The sequence below is a fragment of the Epinephelus moara genome, chromosome 10, assembly GCF_006386435.1.
Source record: "Epinephelus moara isolate mb chromosome 10, YSFRI_EMoa_1.0, whole genome shotgun sequence".
NCBI lineage: Eukaryota > Metazoa > Chordata > Actinopteri > Perciformes > Serranidae > Epinephelus > Epinephelus moara.
The window spans coordinates 6,821,663-6,837,351 of NC_065515.1; the positions used below are offsets into that span (position 1 = coordinate 6,821,663).

The following is a 15,689-nucleotide window of genomic DNA, read 5'->3' on the forward strand; positions in this document are numbered from 1 at the left end:
GACTGCGAGGTCTGTTTTAATCAAAGTCGACTGCCAGTTTAAACACTGTGGTGCTGGAATTAGCTTCTGCAGACTGTGTTTTATCAGATATTTTGGTACAGCTTTCTATATTAAAGGTCTATAAGCTGCACCAAATGGCTTTTTAAAGAGATAGGACCTTTTGAAGTGGGGTTGTATGAGGTACTTATCCATAGTCAGTGTATTACCTACTGTAGATGTCTGTCTGGACATTTCCAGTTTTGATAGGCAGGCAGGAGTGCTGCCAAGGAAGCTAATCCATATACTGCTGTGGACGGAAGCAGCAGCAAAATGTATTTTAACCACCTAAAAAAAAATCAATATTAGTTTAAGTTTATGCAGTATTTGGAATATTTTCATTACTTTACCTTGCTGTCAGACGGCCCATTCTGACGGGGAACTAAAGCCATTTCCATCTGTGCTCTTGGTCAAAGCCGCTAGACTCGCTGAACACGAGAGATGCTGGTCTACCACTGCCTCGATCGGTTAGTTTGTTTGCTTTGGTAAATCCAAACTAACTAAACTAAACTAACTAAGTCTGGCTTTGAAGAGAGTGATAGAACGGCTTAAGTTCCCCAGCAGAAATCACTGTCCGACCGCAAGGTAAAGCAGTCAAAATATTCTAAATATAGCTTTCACTGAGATTGTTATTGATTTTTTTAGGTGGCTAATATATGTTTTACTACTGCCCTCGTCGAGATCAATATAGTGCTTAGCTTCTGTGTCGTTACTCCTGTCTGCTTCTCCAAACTGCAGGTATTATGCCTAGCATGGATAAGTACCTCATACAGCCCCACTTCAAACAATCCAAGCTGTCCCTTTAATTGGTAGTAATCCATTTACTAATGCTTTGTAGCTCATTTCTCAGCCTTTAAATAAGTTTGAGTTGCCAAGTTGTGGAAAATCTGTCTTCCATTATGACACAACTTACCATAAAACTTCAGTTAAAAGCCTAGTCCCCATTAAACGCCTGAGAGTAGGTGTTTCTGTGATGATCTGGAGAATTCAAGGATGAGGCTGATCACAGAGTTCTTTCTTAATGCACGTTTAATTACATCAACATGGCTACATGCAGAAGCTATGTGATAAGTGTGAACAGAGAGAGACACAGCTTATATAGGATGGTGGCATGTATACTATTACCTAAAATGGTGCCTTGACACATTTAACTTGACCTTGGGCCAACTAAAATGAGTCTAACTTGTCCATTCATCAGTAAGCCTAGCACTTCTGACGCCATGATGTCTGTCATAACGGAAAATGATCCCCAGGGGTCTTGACCAAGTATCCACTGGTCAGTGGAGATGTAAAAATACATACTAACAACGCCCAGTCCCTTTTACTAGCCCAGGTTTTGCTACACATTTTGACAAATGAACGCCCGTCTAAATCAGAGGCCTGGTCTGGTTGCTAAGCAGTTCATTTTTATATTAGTTCTTTGGATGTATAAAACAGGTTGTTGGCCACCCACTTGAGCTAATGTTAGTCAGCGGCTTTGATTGTGCGTACAGCTATAACCATGAGCACCAAAGAAGACTGTAATTCCTTCAGATTTAGAGAGAACAAATAAAAGGTGGTGACTTCCTGTCTCTGAAGCTGTCGTAAAATCAGAATATGTGTCCGTTCCTCGATTACTTGGTAAGTTATTAATTTTCCTTCAGTCCGTAAAGGTCCACCGAGCAAAGGAAAAGTGTTTTTCAGAAAAATTAATCCAAGTGAGTTTTAATTTAACAGGATAAAGTTGTGTTGTGTTGGTGTGCTGGATGCTGTGAAATGATTGGCTTAACTCTCTCCTGTGCACTGTCTCTCTGAGCCAGTTCAAATGAATGATTTCTAATTCATGTGTTATTTGAAGCCTTATTTTTGTACAAGTATTATTCATACTGGTTTATATAAACAATTTGATTGTATTTCCCATCTTTGCTGAGCAATAGTTTTTTTTGTGAAAGGAATTAAAGGAGGCCTGTCCCAAATATAGGCCTGTTTAGGACAGTGATTTAATCAAATAATAACCCAGACTATTAATTGAAGTTTTATGGTATTAACATTTACAACTGCAGACTTTTGGGTTGCTAGGTTGTGGATATTTTTTCACAACCTGGCAACCCAAAAGTTGCTCTTATTAGTGTCTACTAACCAATCTTTAATAAAGGGATTCATCAAAGCCTTTATATTCTTTATGAATGGTGCCATATTAGAAAGAGGTGCAGATATGTGATATAAGCTATATCAACTCATTCAATGTGACTGATAATTGTCGAGCTCTTTGGGTCATTTTCCTTAACAACTGCTCAGTTACCTGAAGCCCATTCTGACACACAGCGGTCCACCTCTCACCTCCACTCTGCCTGCATACTGTGGGCCGCTGGCGAGCTGTCTGACCAGCCCCCAGGCGTACGAGGTGAGTGTCCACATGCACTAAAAGAAACAGTATGCACATGGCAAATACACAGTGACACTCCTACGTGATCAGTGATCTGTGAAAAATGCATGCTCACAGTGTAGAAACAGTGGAAGACCTCTTCACTGCATGTTGTGCAGAGGATTTAAAGGAAGAGTTGGTGAAATATTTTGTATTTTAAACCGTGGAAATAAGAAAAAGCTTGATTTTATTTGAAGTTATCTATAACCTAAGCATTGTGTGATGGCACTACAACGTGTTTTTCCTTTTCTATGTTCAGACCTGAGCCTGGTGCCTCAGGAAGGCTCCCTCTGAATACTGAAGGTTTTTCTCTCAGGAGAACAGTAATACCCTCAAAGTATTCTCACTGCCTGCCAGTAAACACACAAAGCGCCGAGGCCTTGAGCAAGAGAGAAAATGGACAGTCGAGAAGCCTTTTTGCATTCAAAGGGCACAAAAGGGCCTTTTCAGCGCCACCTCAATGATGACCGCTGTTCTGAAAGACACTGTGCGTTGATATTTTAAACACAGAAACACCCATTGACGGGACGGTCACACTTGGATCCACTCTGGCAAATTCCCCTTTTCATTTTCAATACTTTCATGTGACGGCTTTCGGCTATTCTTCTCCCCTTTCACAGTAACCCAAAGAGCCTGTCACTGTCGGGGTTACAAAATCTGAAAAGCATTTTTTTTAACTGTACAGTAGACATACATCGTCTGTCATTTAAATTAAATACTGTGAAAGTTTAGTTCCGTCTTAAACTCTGCAGCAGTAGATGTTTTCTACCCTGGGTTTGTTGCCGTTGGTTTGCTCGCTGCCTGCCAGGCGAGGTGGTTGTTCATATAATCAGGAGCGTCCAGGGCTCTGTGACGCCAAGTGGGGAGAGACAGGATTAAATAAAGCTCCTTGCCTGTTTCCTCTTCGGTTATGGATATTACGAAATGGGGAGGGGATGAAATGTTCCACAAACAGGAGAATTTTGGTTCCTATTGACCTCAAATTGTGAAACATTTAAAATATGATTCTAGAGAATAGACACTAAACTAATTTAATAATTTAAATTAAATTCAACAGATCTGTTTAACTGTGTGCTGCAAACAAGAGGCCCCGAGGCTTTGAAAACTCTGTAAAGAAATTAAATTCCCTGAGTTGTTTTTGAAGGATTAGGCTGGCAATATTCTATATTCTGGATATTGTCAACAAATCCAATGAAAAGACAAAAACAACAGTGCATTAGTCCGTCTCTCAGTACTCTCCAACTGTCTGTGACACACCGCTCCGAGCCGATTAGTTCCCACTGAATCTTTAAAGGTGTACTGTGCAGGATTTTCCTTAAAAAAAACAATGTTTAGACTCATATGAATCTAATCCCAGTGGCTCAGTGGGTAAAGCAGACATCCCATGTACAAAGGCATTGTCCTTGCTGCAGCGGAATGAATGTCATCCCCTTTCTCTCCACCTTTCACACTGAACTCTGTCCCGTCCAAAAAAAAAAAAAAGCAAAAGCAAAATAATAACCTTTAAAAAACAAATCTAATCCCTCCTAATCATCACTTATGACCACTTGAAGTGTGTGGCGGTGTGTTTATCTGCAGACACTCTACCCTCTGCCTGTGTTTTATTATTATCATCTTATTTTGCTGTGTTCAGGACGTTGCTGTGCACAGCGGCAGGTGAGGTTGGGACTTTAATAAAAGGTAGCAACCACATGTCAGACCACAAATGGCTCACATCCAGGAGGACGCTCTGAAAGTCACGGACACAGCGCCAAAAAAAGCAAATATAGCAAATCTGCTTCTACTTTCACTTCCGCTAGCGATACTGTTTACAAATAGTAGTCGACATTTCCTGGGTATTATTATACCTTGAAGCAGTCTGAAAGGGGCCATTTTACATAGTGAGGACGTTTACTTCAGATACTTCCGGTACATTTAGCTGTTAATACTTTAAATGGTGAATGGACTCCACTTGTATTGCGCCTTTCTAGTCTTCTGACCACATGTGCGGGAGCCCTTCTGTGCAGAGTGTGCATGTTCTCCCCGTGTCAGCGTGGGTTTCCTCCAGGTGCTCCAGCTTCCTCCCACAGTCCAAAGACATGCAGGTTAATTGATGTCTCTAAATTGTCCGTAGGTGTGAATGTGAGTGTGAATGGTTGTCTGTCTCTATGTGTCAGTCCTGTGATAGTCTGGTGACATGTCCAGGGTGTACCCTGCCTCTCACCCAGTGTCAGCTGGGATAGGCTCCAGCCGACCCGTGACCCCCAACAGGATAAGCGGTTACTGTCATTGTATCATTAAAAAAATACACCGAAATTAGGGTGCTCCTCCTGTAAGATGCCTCAGTTAAAACCACGTCCTCCAAACATTCAACCTCACACTTGCAACTACTAATACACAATAAATTAGTGTAATAGGTTAAAAAAACTACACCTTTCAATTTTTGTGGTCGTAGGTCAAGGTCACTGTGACCTTGCATCTGTTTTATTCTCGTGACTGTGATATTTCAAGAAGGCCTTGGGGGAGTTTCCTCAAATTTGGCACAAACGTCCACTTGGACTCAAGAATGAATTTATGAGAATTTGGTGGTCAGTTCAGTGTGGCCTGACGAAACAAGTCTTTGGCCATAACTCAAGAATTCATTCGCTAGTTATGACAAAATTTCACACAAATGTCTAATAGGATAAAATCATGACATTTCCTATCCAAAAGGTCAAAGGTCAACTTCACTGTGACGTCATAATGCTCTGCAAAAACACTTTCCTGGCCATTATTTAACGTCATATCTCAGGAACAGAAGCGAGACATTTGGTCAGATACTGACTCGGTGACTCTAATCTTGTGCTGATTATAGAGATCTTCTGTGCTGTCGGGGAAGATGTGTGTGAAGCATTCATGTTTTCACAGACATGGATGTTAACTGTAACTTGACTGGTTTGTGGAGGCATACAACTGCAGAGTGGTATTTCTAATTACATTAGTATTTGACAATTTAATTTATAATGAATCCAAACGTCGTCTTCATGCGACAGTTGTGTCACTATTTTAATTAGAAAGTAGCCATTCTCTTTTTTTAACTTCATAAAATGCCTGATGGATTTATTAGAGTTTTTTGCCCCATTTCTCTCCCAGATAATTGCTGAAGAGAAGGGTTATGTAATGTTTTTCTTTTTTGATCCCTTCATCCGAGTAATCCCTGCTGACCCGATGTTAACTCATCCTGTTGTCCCCGGGGACATGAGTGGACTATTGATTGTCAGCCAGTCAATTAGAGCTGTGAGAACCTCATGTGACAACTTTAAAGTTATTCATTACTTACCCAGCATGCAACGTGTGCTTTTCAATTGGGTGTCTAACTTATCTAACAGTTGAGGTCGCTGTGACAGCTGTCGGTAGATGCAGCAGGTCACAGGTTTGTATGTTACTGTGCAGCCTGTTGTTTTGTTGTGTTCAGCTGCTGCAGCTCAGGCCACTAAGTGAAAGTCTCCTCCCTTCCCTTCTGTAAATCCACAGTGTCCCTTATGAGCCTTATCAGTCTGTTCACGCCACATGTACCCACTCTGTGTGTCCTACATCTGTGTGTGTGTGTGTGTGTGTGTGACCCTCATGTTCTCCATCCCTCCCCTCATGTTCCACTGTGGGTGTGTTTTCAGAACCACGAGCAGCTGAGGGACCACGACTCTGACGTCCTCCGTAACGACAGCGACCTGACCTTCACGTTCGGCGACACTGCCATCACAGCCAACGGGGCCTCAGGTGGTGGAGGGGATGCGGCCGGCGGGTCGGGCTGGAGCGCGAATGGCAAAAGGAGCGGCAGCACCTCCGAGGAGGCGCTGGAGCGTGAACTGGACTCCCGCGAGCAGGAGCTGCTGAGCCGCGGCACACGTCTGGTTTTCCCCATCGAGGATCACATCTGACCCTCCAACCTCCAACCTCCCCGCCCTGACCCCCCCAGACCGCCTCGCCCTCGGCTCTCCTGCGGGCAGAGCGTCCAGTCCTTCAGAGATAAGACAGAGAAGAGAAGAGAAGTGGGAGTAGACAAAAGGGGAGGCTCTGAGCTCCCTCCAGGCCTGGGAGCAGAGCTCACTGAGCGTTTCATCCTCATTACAGAGCTGGAATTTATTCTCCAGGAGACATGTGTCCTCCAGTCAGGAAATCAGCTCTCCATGCTGATTGTTTCCTCTGCATAAACAGGAGGGAAATCTTTATGCAGGATGAGAGGACAAAAAAACATCATCATGCGAGATTCAATCTGCACTTTTGAACATGTGACACTGTGTTCAGCTGGAGTGGAAAACAAGAAGAAGAAATGAAAAATTGCCTGGCAGCCCTCTCTCATCATGTGATCTGACCAGATTCAGAGTGCATCAGTGAACACTGAGAAAAGTGGCTTCTTCGCAATCACACCCATCTAGTTGCTGAGATGACGCTACACTAACCAAACTGTAATAGTTTATAGATCAGACAAGTGTTCTGTGGTATATTTGTACCATTCATCTGAAGCTGCTAATAGGCCAGTGTTTGGTATGTCTGTGATGATGATGTCCCTTTGTTTCACACAAAAGCATCTGTGTGTGGAGGAGACTGTGGCATGTGAGGAGCTCAGAGAGGGACAGTGAGTGTGTGACCCTCTCAGCCGCCGCAGCCTCTCATGGGTGAAGTAACAGGGGCAGAGAATGTGAGCATGTAAATAGCAACAATGCAGAGCTTTGTTCCTCTCGAGTGGGACCGCTTCTTTCAGTGCATTACGTCCCATGACTGTTACGAATCTGTGTATCTTGTCTCTGAACTGGATCTTTTTTCTGTGTACAGGGCTGCTTTTCATAACAATCCCATGAACGAGGAACCGAAGGATTTTGATGATGATTATATTGTTTCTTATGAGATAAAGCTGATTTCCCACAACGTAAAATAATATGAGCTGTGCACTATAATACGGTCATGGAGCAATTTCAACACTATAAAATAAATAGAAGAGGCCAGTTGCACAAAACACCCTTAAGTCTTTTCCTTAAGGTTTCCTTTAAATGTTTACTTATGTATTTATGCTTTTCTCCATGTCTAGGTCTTATACTGAAGGCATTACTAAAGACCTTAGCAACCAAAGCAAGCAAAAAAAAAAAACCCTTAAGGTACCTCTGTCTCTATCTTCACTGCAACACCATCGAGTTTGTGGTGATAAGTGAAAAAAACGAACACACTAGGAGAACCCAATGGATATGCTTTTGATTTTAGACCTTAAATTTGACTGAATTCATTTTTGTTGCAGTTTCTTCCTACAATTGTCTGGTAGTTGGGATCAAATTTACTTAGTAGTTTGTGCTTTCTATGATTGTATCCCTCCAGAAGTTTAATCTTTTCCTCCTCTGACCAATATTATTGTTTTCTTCTGCCATTTTTCACCATCGGCCATCTTTGTGAGACGAAAACAGGCATCAAAAGCCCAAGCAAACAAATAATCTCCACGGAAACCTTACTGCTATTAAATCTCCTTCAATGCAATAAATGAGTTAATGTTTTTCCTTAACTAAGGAAACCTTTTAAGGGATTCTGTGCAACTGTGTAAGCCCCTCAGCTAAAGGGAAAGTAAGCCTTAAGGAGAAAAATTAAGGTGTTTTGTGCTACCCATCCTAGGCCTTCATCGTAGTTTGTAACCCTTTGCAAAAATTTTATACTATATACTTATTTTAAAAAGAATTAATGATCAGATGTAGAGCTGCAATGATTAGTCGATTAAGTGATAAGGTGATGAACAGAAAATTAATTAGCAACTATTTTGACCCATCAAATGATCATTTTAGTCTGTTTTTAAGCAAAAAAAGCCAAATATTTTCTGGTTTCATGCCTCTTAAATGTGACAATTTGCTCATTTTCTTTGTTTAACATGATATTTAACTGAATAGATGTGGAGGTTTGGACTGTCCGTAGGATAAAACAAACCATTTCAAGACTATTCCTTGAGCTGTGGCTGTCTTCTGATATTTTATTCACAAAACGATTGATTGATAACAAGAATAACTGTTATTTATGGACCTAATTGGATGCATCCTTTTATGATGGGCTGCAACTAAAAATAATTTTCATTATCAAGTAATCTGTTGATGATTTTCTGGATTAATTGATGAGTCATAGTCTATAAAATGTCAGATGATCGTAACAAATGATAAATTCCAATTTACCAGAGCCCAAAGAAATATATGCTTTGTCCAAAATCCAAAAACATTTAGAGGTTGCAAAGTACGTCTTCAAACTCCATCATTAATTCGATTTTTAAAGTTACTTTACTTTTAAAGTGTTCAAACTTCAAAATGCCAAATAAAGGGGAACAGCCACTGATACCAAACGCTGACCATCAGAGATTAAAAAAAGGAAGTGCTCGCATATAAACTCACAGAGCAGCACTCACATCAGCAGTGTTCAAATCATTCAAAATGGCGTCTGTGTGCTGTTCACCCTGAGTATCAACCTCAAGTGCAAGTGTTGAAATTGTTAACACTTAAACAAGATGATGATGTGAGCTGTTCTCATAAATCATCAGTAAACAGGTCATTGATTGGATAATTTGCAGAATAAATGTCTCACAAATCGTTCTTAAACCTTAGTTCATCGGTTAAGATGTGATATTTTTTAACTTTTTAACAGACATAGATTCCTAATTTGTGTTGTCCTGTTACTGTAACAATTAAGGTCACACTTCTCAGCTTACTTTTTCATTTTCAAAAAAAAAAAAAAAAAATCAGATGCAAATCATGATGCTATGCTTTTAAATGTCTTTTGATTATAATTATGTGAAAGCAATAGTTTCACATTTTGGAAAATACAATTCAAAGATGCTTGATTTTGGGGAAGTTTCTTTTTCATACCTGTTTGTTAAATATGAAGCTACAGCTAACAATTATTTAGCTTAGCTTAAATTAGTTTAGCTTAATTCCACCAGAGCCTATAAAACGAGCTATATTAAATATTATATTGATACTTTTTTAAAGTAGAAACAAACAACTTTTCCCCCTTAGTGTTTCCAAGTGGTATCATTGTTGGTGCCGTTGTTTCAAAGATAATTGGATCACTCTTGTTTACCTCAGAGCCGAGCTGCCATCACAGTTACGTTTGTTGTTTCACCATCTACCACTCCACTACTGGGGACAGTTACTGCAAAGAACTTACAGTGATACTAGTAAATAATTGGAGATAGCTACCGATAGCTACTGAGGAAAATGAAAGTGCTCTCCTTTTCCTGTTTTGGTTGCACAATGGTTAACGCATGTCATTTGTACCGTAAATGGAGCCTTCATTTTCAGGGAGATCGTACCTGTCGACATAATGAAAGTGAGACTTTTAGGGAACGAATGGTGTCATTATTCTATAGCCATTACATTGCACAATCAACATTTACTTCATAGTGATAAGTTAAAGAAAAAAAATCAGCAACTTGTCTGTTCCCACTTTAAATTTGTGCAAAAACCTAAGTATAAAAAACTTTTTTCAGGTAGTTATTGGCTGGACTATTTAAGATACCATTAGATCAGGTTTTTTGCAGGTCCTCGTAAAAGTCAAAAATCCAATCATTTAAATTTTAGTCCTTAAAATGTTCTTATTATGATTTTGACAGGTCTTAAAAATTGATTGCATCGTAAAGTTCATGTTACTTTTATAAAGCTGTGTTAACTTTTGGGAAACAATTTGTATTGATCACAATGTAACAAAACTACAAAACAAAACCAACATGGAGCCGACAGCCACGAATGCAAACTGTGCAGCTTGGTCAGAATTTATTAGGTAGCATGGCGTGTCCTCCCATAAAGCTACTTCTAGAAGTAGTAAGTTATAATTGTGTCTGTTAACTTTTTTCCCTCGTGTCCTTCTTTATGCCAGTATGGACATGAAATAGGTCTGAATTTGCATTTATAATGGTCTTAAAAAAGGTCTGTAAAAGTCTTACATTTATTTGTTGAAACCCTGTCAGTTGAAGTTTATTACATTGGAACTAAACCAGGCTCGCTGTTGCTTCCTGTCTCCACCCTTTATGCTAAGCTAAGCTAAGCTAATCAGCTGCTGGCTGTAGCTTTACATTTACCGTACAGGCATGAAGGTGACATTCACCTTCTCATGTAACTCTCTGCCACTAAGCCTTTCCCAAAATGTTGAACTGCTGCAGCTCATTGTGCAGCTACAACACTTGACCTTCACATTTACAGCAGTCACTGCACATAAATAATGGTAATATAGAGACTTCCCTAAGCTCTGATGACAAGAAACCTGACCACACATTTACCCAACAAGAAATGGGAACACATGTTGTTCTCTTATTGAAAAAATGATGTTGTTTTTTTGGTACCATATTCCTGCATGGTGTCTCCGCGTCAAATAGAGTCTTATGTTCACAGCAGGTGTGAAATATATTGCAGCTTACAGTATGACATCATCTCACCTGTGGCCCAGTTCCTCGCAGCAGTTTTTAATGAGATAACTGGCTCATCTGCGACGTGCAAATCCTCGATATGAGACTGTGACATTTTCCACAACAGTGTACTGAACCTAACTGTTTCCTTCTGGTTGATTTGCATCACTCTACATGAACTATTAATTATTTATACTGCATCAATTACTCTTTGGCGACCTTCTAATCACATTTCTACACTGTTTGTAGTGAACATTTGGGGATTCCTCCCACACAGCAGGATTAGGAGGGGAAATATTTGGATGTACTTCCCTCCTCTGGAGATGTTTTTCAGCTCTTATCCCATAAATGTAAATAAGGAGACATATCTGGGTTTACAGAGCCGGTGGAGGAGCTGTTTGAACCAACAACTCACTCCAAAAATAGCAGGAGGTTTTGTCTGTTGTTTTATTTTTCCGGAGCTCAACACATTTTGTGTTCTCGTTCACCACCGCGTCTAGACATCCGAACCGCTCCCGCTCCCCCCGTTTTAAATTCACCACACAGCACGTGTCGCCTTTTTGTGTTTTCTCCTTTGACTGCACACAGGGCCTGCTGCATTTATGTATGAGTACACGAGGGCAGGTGTGAAAGGCGCGATTGTGTAAGGGGAGAAGCCTCACACAAGTTTTATGGCTCGTTGGGGACCTCCGAAGAGGAAATGAATCTAGTTATGTAAGCTGTTGCCAAGCTGTATGCAGTGAGGGTGATTTAAATTCTAGCAGGAGTGAGAGAAGTAATGTGGAGCCGTGCTCTGTGTCCAACATCTCCTCTCACACTCTGATGATAGCGAAGTTTTTCTGTATCTAGGGCATTAAAAAAAATACTCGCCACTTTGTTCTGTTACACTTGACGCTTACACCATCTCGTCTGTGATATACAAAGGTCACACAGCATCATGCTACACCTTTACATACAGTATAACTTACAGCTGATATCATGTTGTGTCTGAAAACAGACAAACTGTGACTTCTGATCAAACCTGTTGAGACTGTCCTCATAATTCCGGCTTTATCTACTAACATCAGTGCAGAAAAAGACAGACCGAGATTTCATTTGTCACCACGTCTAGGACAAACTGTCTAGACAGTTATTCTCTGAGACGTGGGAGCACTTTATGGACAGCAACACCTTGGACGACTTAACTGGTGGCTGCAGGCAAAACAAACGAGCCGAGTTTGGCACTTTACCTCAAGCAGAGGACACTCGCGGGGCTCTTATATAACCTTCATGTGCACTCTATCCTCCAGACTGTTGTGCTGTCAGTTGTCTTGCTGGCTATATTTACATGCTCTCTGTACCTGAGAAATATGAGATGTAGCTCAATTGTTAATATGTGCACCTGTTGTTTCTAGTAGCAACTGGCTGCCTGGTTCTACCTACCATGGTTTGCATGTCAACATGTTAATAAAAGTCGTCAAATTATGAGCCGCCAAGTTGTGTTAATTGTGCTCTAAGAGGAGGCGTCAAAGAATGTTGAAAGAAAGTGTAGTTGAAAATCCTTTATTGATACATGGATAAACCACCTTGTTTTGACTAGAGAGTCTTCATCAGGGTATATCATGGAGACTGATGAAGACTCTACTCGAAACCCGCTGGTTTATCCATGTATCAATTAAGGATGTTTAACTACAGAGTACCTTTATGTGACATGCACTGCATATGTGCTCCTACTGTCCACTTTTAATGGTACCAATGATTGATTCTTCAAACTGAGATGTTGTGCAGGTAAATGTTATATTTGTTTTAACTTTGTTTTGCTTGCATGCCTCCACGGTGAACAAAGAATCCAAAAATTGAGAAAATTCTTGATGAACTGAAGCCATAGGGGTCCGAGTAGTTTACAAACTCTCACACAGCTCGTGCAGTATAACCCAAGTATCATTCATCTTGTCGTATGCTCAGTACTTCCCAAAAAGGCAGCCCTTTCTGACGGGGAACTGAACTAAAAGTGAAACTCATCTACTCTCTCTTTAAAGCCAGACTCCATTGACAGAAACAGGAATTTAACCACACTGAACACAGGAGCTGCTGGTGTACCCCTGCCTCACTCAGTTAGCTTGTTTGTGTTATTTTGTGACTTTGGTGTTTTAAAGGGTTAGTTCGGATTCACCGAAGTCACACAATAACACAAACAAACTGATCAAGGCAATGGAACACCAGCAGCTCCTGTGTTCAGCGAGGTAAAATGACTGTTTTTGTCAATGGAGTCTGGCACTGAGGAGAGCATAGATTAAGTTCCACTTTTAGTTTAGCTCCCTGTCGGAAAAGGCCATCTGTTTGGAAGTACTGAGCATATGACTGGATAACTGAGACTTGGACTACACTGCACAAGCTGTGTGAGAGTTTGTAAACAGATGTTTTGATATAGTTTCGCTGTTGTTAACCATGGACCCCAATGACTTCAATTCATAAAGATTTTTTTTTTTTTTTTTTTATTAATTCTTTGCTCACCGTGGAGGCATGTGAGAAAAACAAAGCTTTCTTAGCAAATTCAACAAAACACGGGGTGAGTAACTAATATACAAATAATCATTTTGGGGGTGAAGTGTTCCTTTAACTGACACGCACTATTAAGTTAGACTGCAAATGCACTCACATTGACCTGCATACTTCTGTCGTGCTTTTTCTCTCAGCATTAAACCTAATATAAATTTTACAAGTTGATGTACTTTATGCTCTGAGTTATTAATATTTGATGTCATTCCCCATAGGTGCTATTGTCGTTATATCTTGGCCAGTATGCAAACTTCATAGCAATCACACTCATTTTCCTCTGGAGACTCTTCTCTAGTCTTTACTAGCTCTTTATTGAGGTCAGTTTAAATAATCTTAAAGTTATTTCCTTCTTTGACAAGAGAACTTCTTCAGGTATTCCACCCAGAACAATTACAGAACCAACTTCTAAAGTTGAACACATGGATGCTGGTCGACCTTCTACCCCTCCTACACACATCCTTAGCCGGAGGGATGTCACAGCATTTTACAGTATATTAGACAAAAACTAGAAACAGTAAGAATACACAAAATGAATCAGTACCGTCTGTCGTGTTTGTGAAAAGTTGCTAAAAAGAAGTTCATTGGCGGAGGACAGAGGCAGCTCTCCAAGACGTGTCCGTGGGATATTAGAAAATTTCACACCCATGTGAGTGTTTTGTCAGTGGGGCGCTGCAGCTGTCTGGATTCCTGAGGGGCCGGGGGTGGAACAATAGTTCCTCAGTCAGGCCTCCTTTCCAGAAAATACTGTAGTTTCTTCTTTCAAAGCTCTACATCGACATTGTTAGTGAGCCTACTACACTTAAGTATCAGTAATGCTCAAGATTACTGCCACTCTTAGTCGCAGGCAGGACGGATAAAGCCACGCAGGTGAGCGCGGACTGTCACTGCCATCCTGGATCCTGGCAGTCATCTCCCAAGAAGGACCCATCTCTGGCTTTTTATGGCACTCGCCTGCAGGGGATTTGAGGAGGGATTAGTGCTACTAAAAGGACAGAAGGATAGAGGCCGGCCGGTGTAACGGCAGCACAAACCAGCCTCTCTTCTTGTTTAATTCCCTTCCCTGCGTTCTCTCTATCTATGTAACACTGTGAAACAAAAAGAAAAAAGCTGCCTTCTCTCCCTCCGTCTCAAAATTCATGCGTCTGTGATTGGATGCTCTCTCCACTTGGATTTTCTCCAGTTCGTTGACCCGCCTCGGTTGAAGAAATAACAACCCAAGAGCCATACTCGCGAGCTCCCAGTGGACCACATTCCAGCTGCTTGTTTTTTTATTCCACCTTTTGCCCTCAGCGTTGAATACCAGACCCCTGGAAGACAGAAAAAACAGTCAGCTGAGGATTAAAATAAAACCTTTAAGTTATGTCACAGCTGCACAGTGAAACAGCCACAGAGCATAAAGACCACAAACACTTGGCTGATGGTTGAACATCATGATTTTGTGACCAAATACCTCGATATCGATACTGTGACGTTGACTCTTGGTGCTTTCACAATGTCACAATGAGATTTTTGATAAATACATATAAGCAATGAGGATACAATGACTAAGTGGGTAAAGGAAAATAACAGAACAGCTAGAACAGTCTGGTAAGTTCAGAAAATGACATCACTTTACTGTAATACAGCCTTTAAAACCAAGAAAAGACGACACTTACAATATTAAATTATCCAAAATCCAAGACGATATTTAGTCTCATATCACGATATTGATATATTATCAATATCAATACATGTCCACGGTGTTGCATCTTCTTATAGGGGACATAAGCAACCGCCTAGTCGCCAAAGTGTATGTGCCCCGAGCCTTGAAATGCACGACCCTCCCCCCGTCTCAAATGCACACAACAGTGGAACTATCAGTAACTTGGCACAGTAGACGTTTTTACATTTTAATTACAAACCCTTTGATGTTTAGAAGTTGCAAGTTGAAAAGAGAAATCTAATTTAATTTTTTCACAGGATGTGTTTGGTGCCTAAATGTTTACGAGACATGTAGAATAATGTGATTTTTAAGACAGAGGGCTACAGCACACATGATGTGTTCAAGGACTGTTGGAGTTTGAAAACCACCTAATAATTTCGGTTTTTACAGTTTCTGGCTATAATATAAATAGTGTAATTTTGGCAGTTGACCGTTCACTGGGTCCCGTAATATCGGGCCGGCTCAGACCAGGGTCCGACAACAACACAGCTGTGCTCCATTGACTCTAATGCAGTCGTTTCAGATTTCCTTTATTTTCAGGCTGGTTTTGTGGATTTGGAGCTAAATGTTGTGCCTGGGACACGTCGTGTATTAATGATACTCGAGGTTGGAAAAAGATATACGTTTCTTCC

The 15,689-nt window shown here is 40.8% G+C and overlaps 2 protein-coding genes across 3 annotated transcripts in view; one reads left to right on the plus strand and one right to left on the minus strand.

The window, feature by feature from the left end:
* Positions 1-12,284, plus strand: part of slc9a7 (solute carrier family 9 member 7) — a 40,927-nt gene extending 28,643 nt beyond the window's left edge. For both annotated transcript variants that reach the window (XM_050056056.1, XM_050056057.1), the window contains 2 exons: positions 2,314-2,419; positions 6,073-12,284. In XM_050056056.1, the coding sequence (XP_049912013.1) occupies positions 2,314-2,419; positions 6,073-6,336 (370 nt within the window). In that variant the 3' untranslated portion in view covers positions 6,337-12,284. The remainder of the gene's footprint in view (positions 1-2,313; positions 2,420-6,072) is intronic.
* A 1,358-nt stretch (positions 12,285-13,642) lies between these two features.
* The window catches only part of chst7 (carbohydrate (N-acetylglucosamine 6-O) sulfotransferase 7), an 8,348-nt gene continuing 6,301 nt past the window's right edge, over positions 13,643-15,689 (minus strand). Inside the window, exon 2 of the mRNA XM_050054926.1 lies at positions 13,643-14,662. The gene's annotated coding sequence lies outside the window, so the exon portion shown is untranslated. The remainder of the gene's footprint in view (positions 14,663-15,689) is intronic.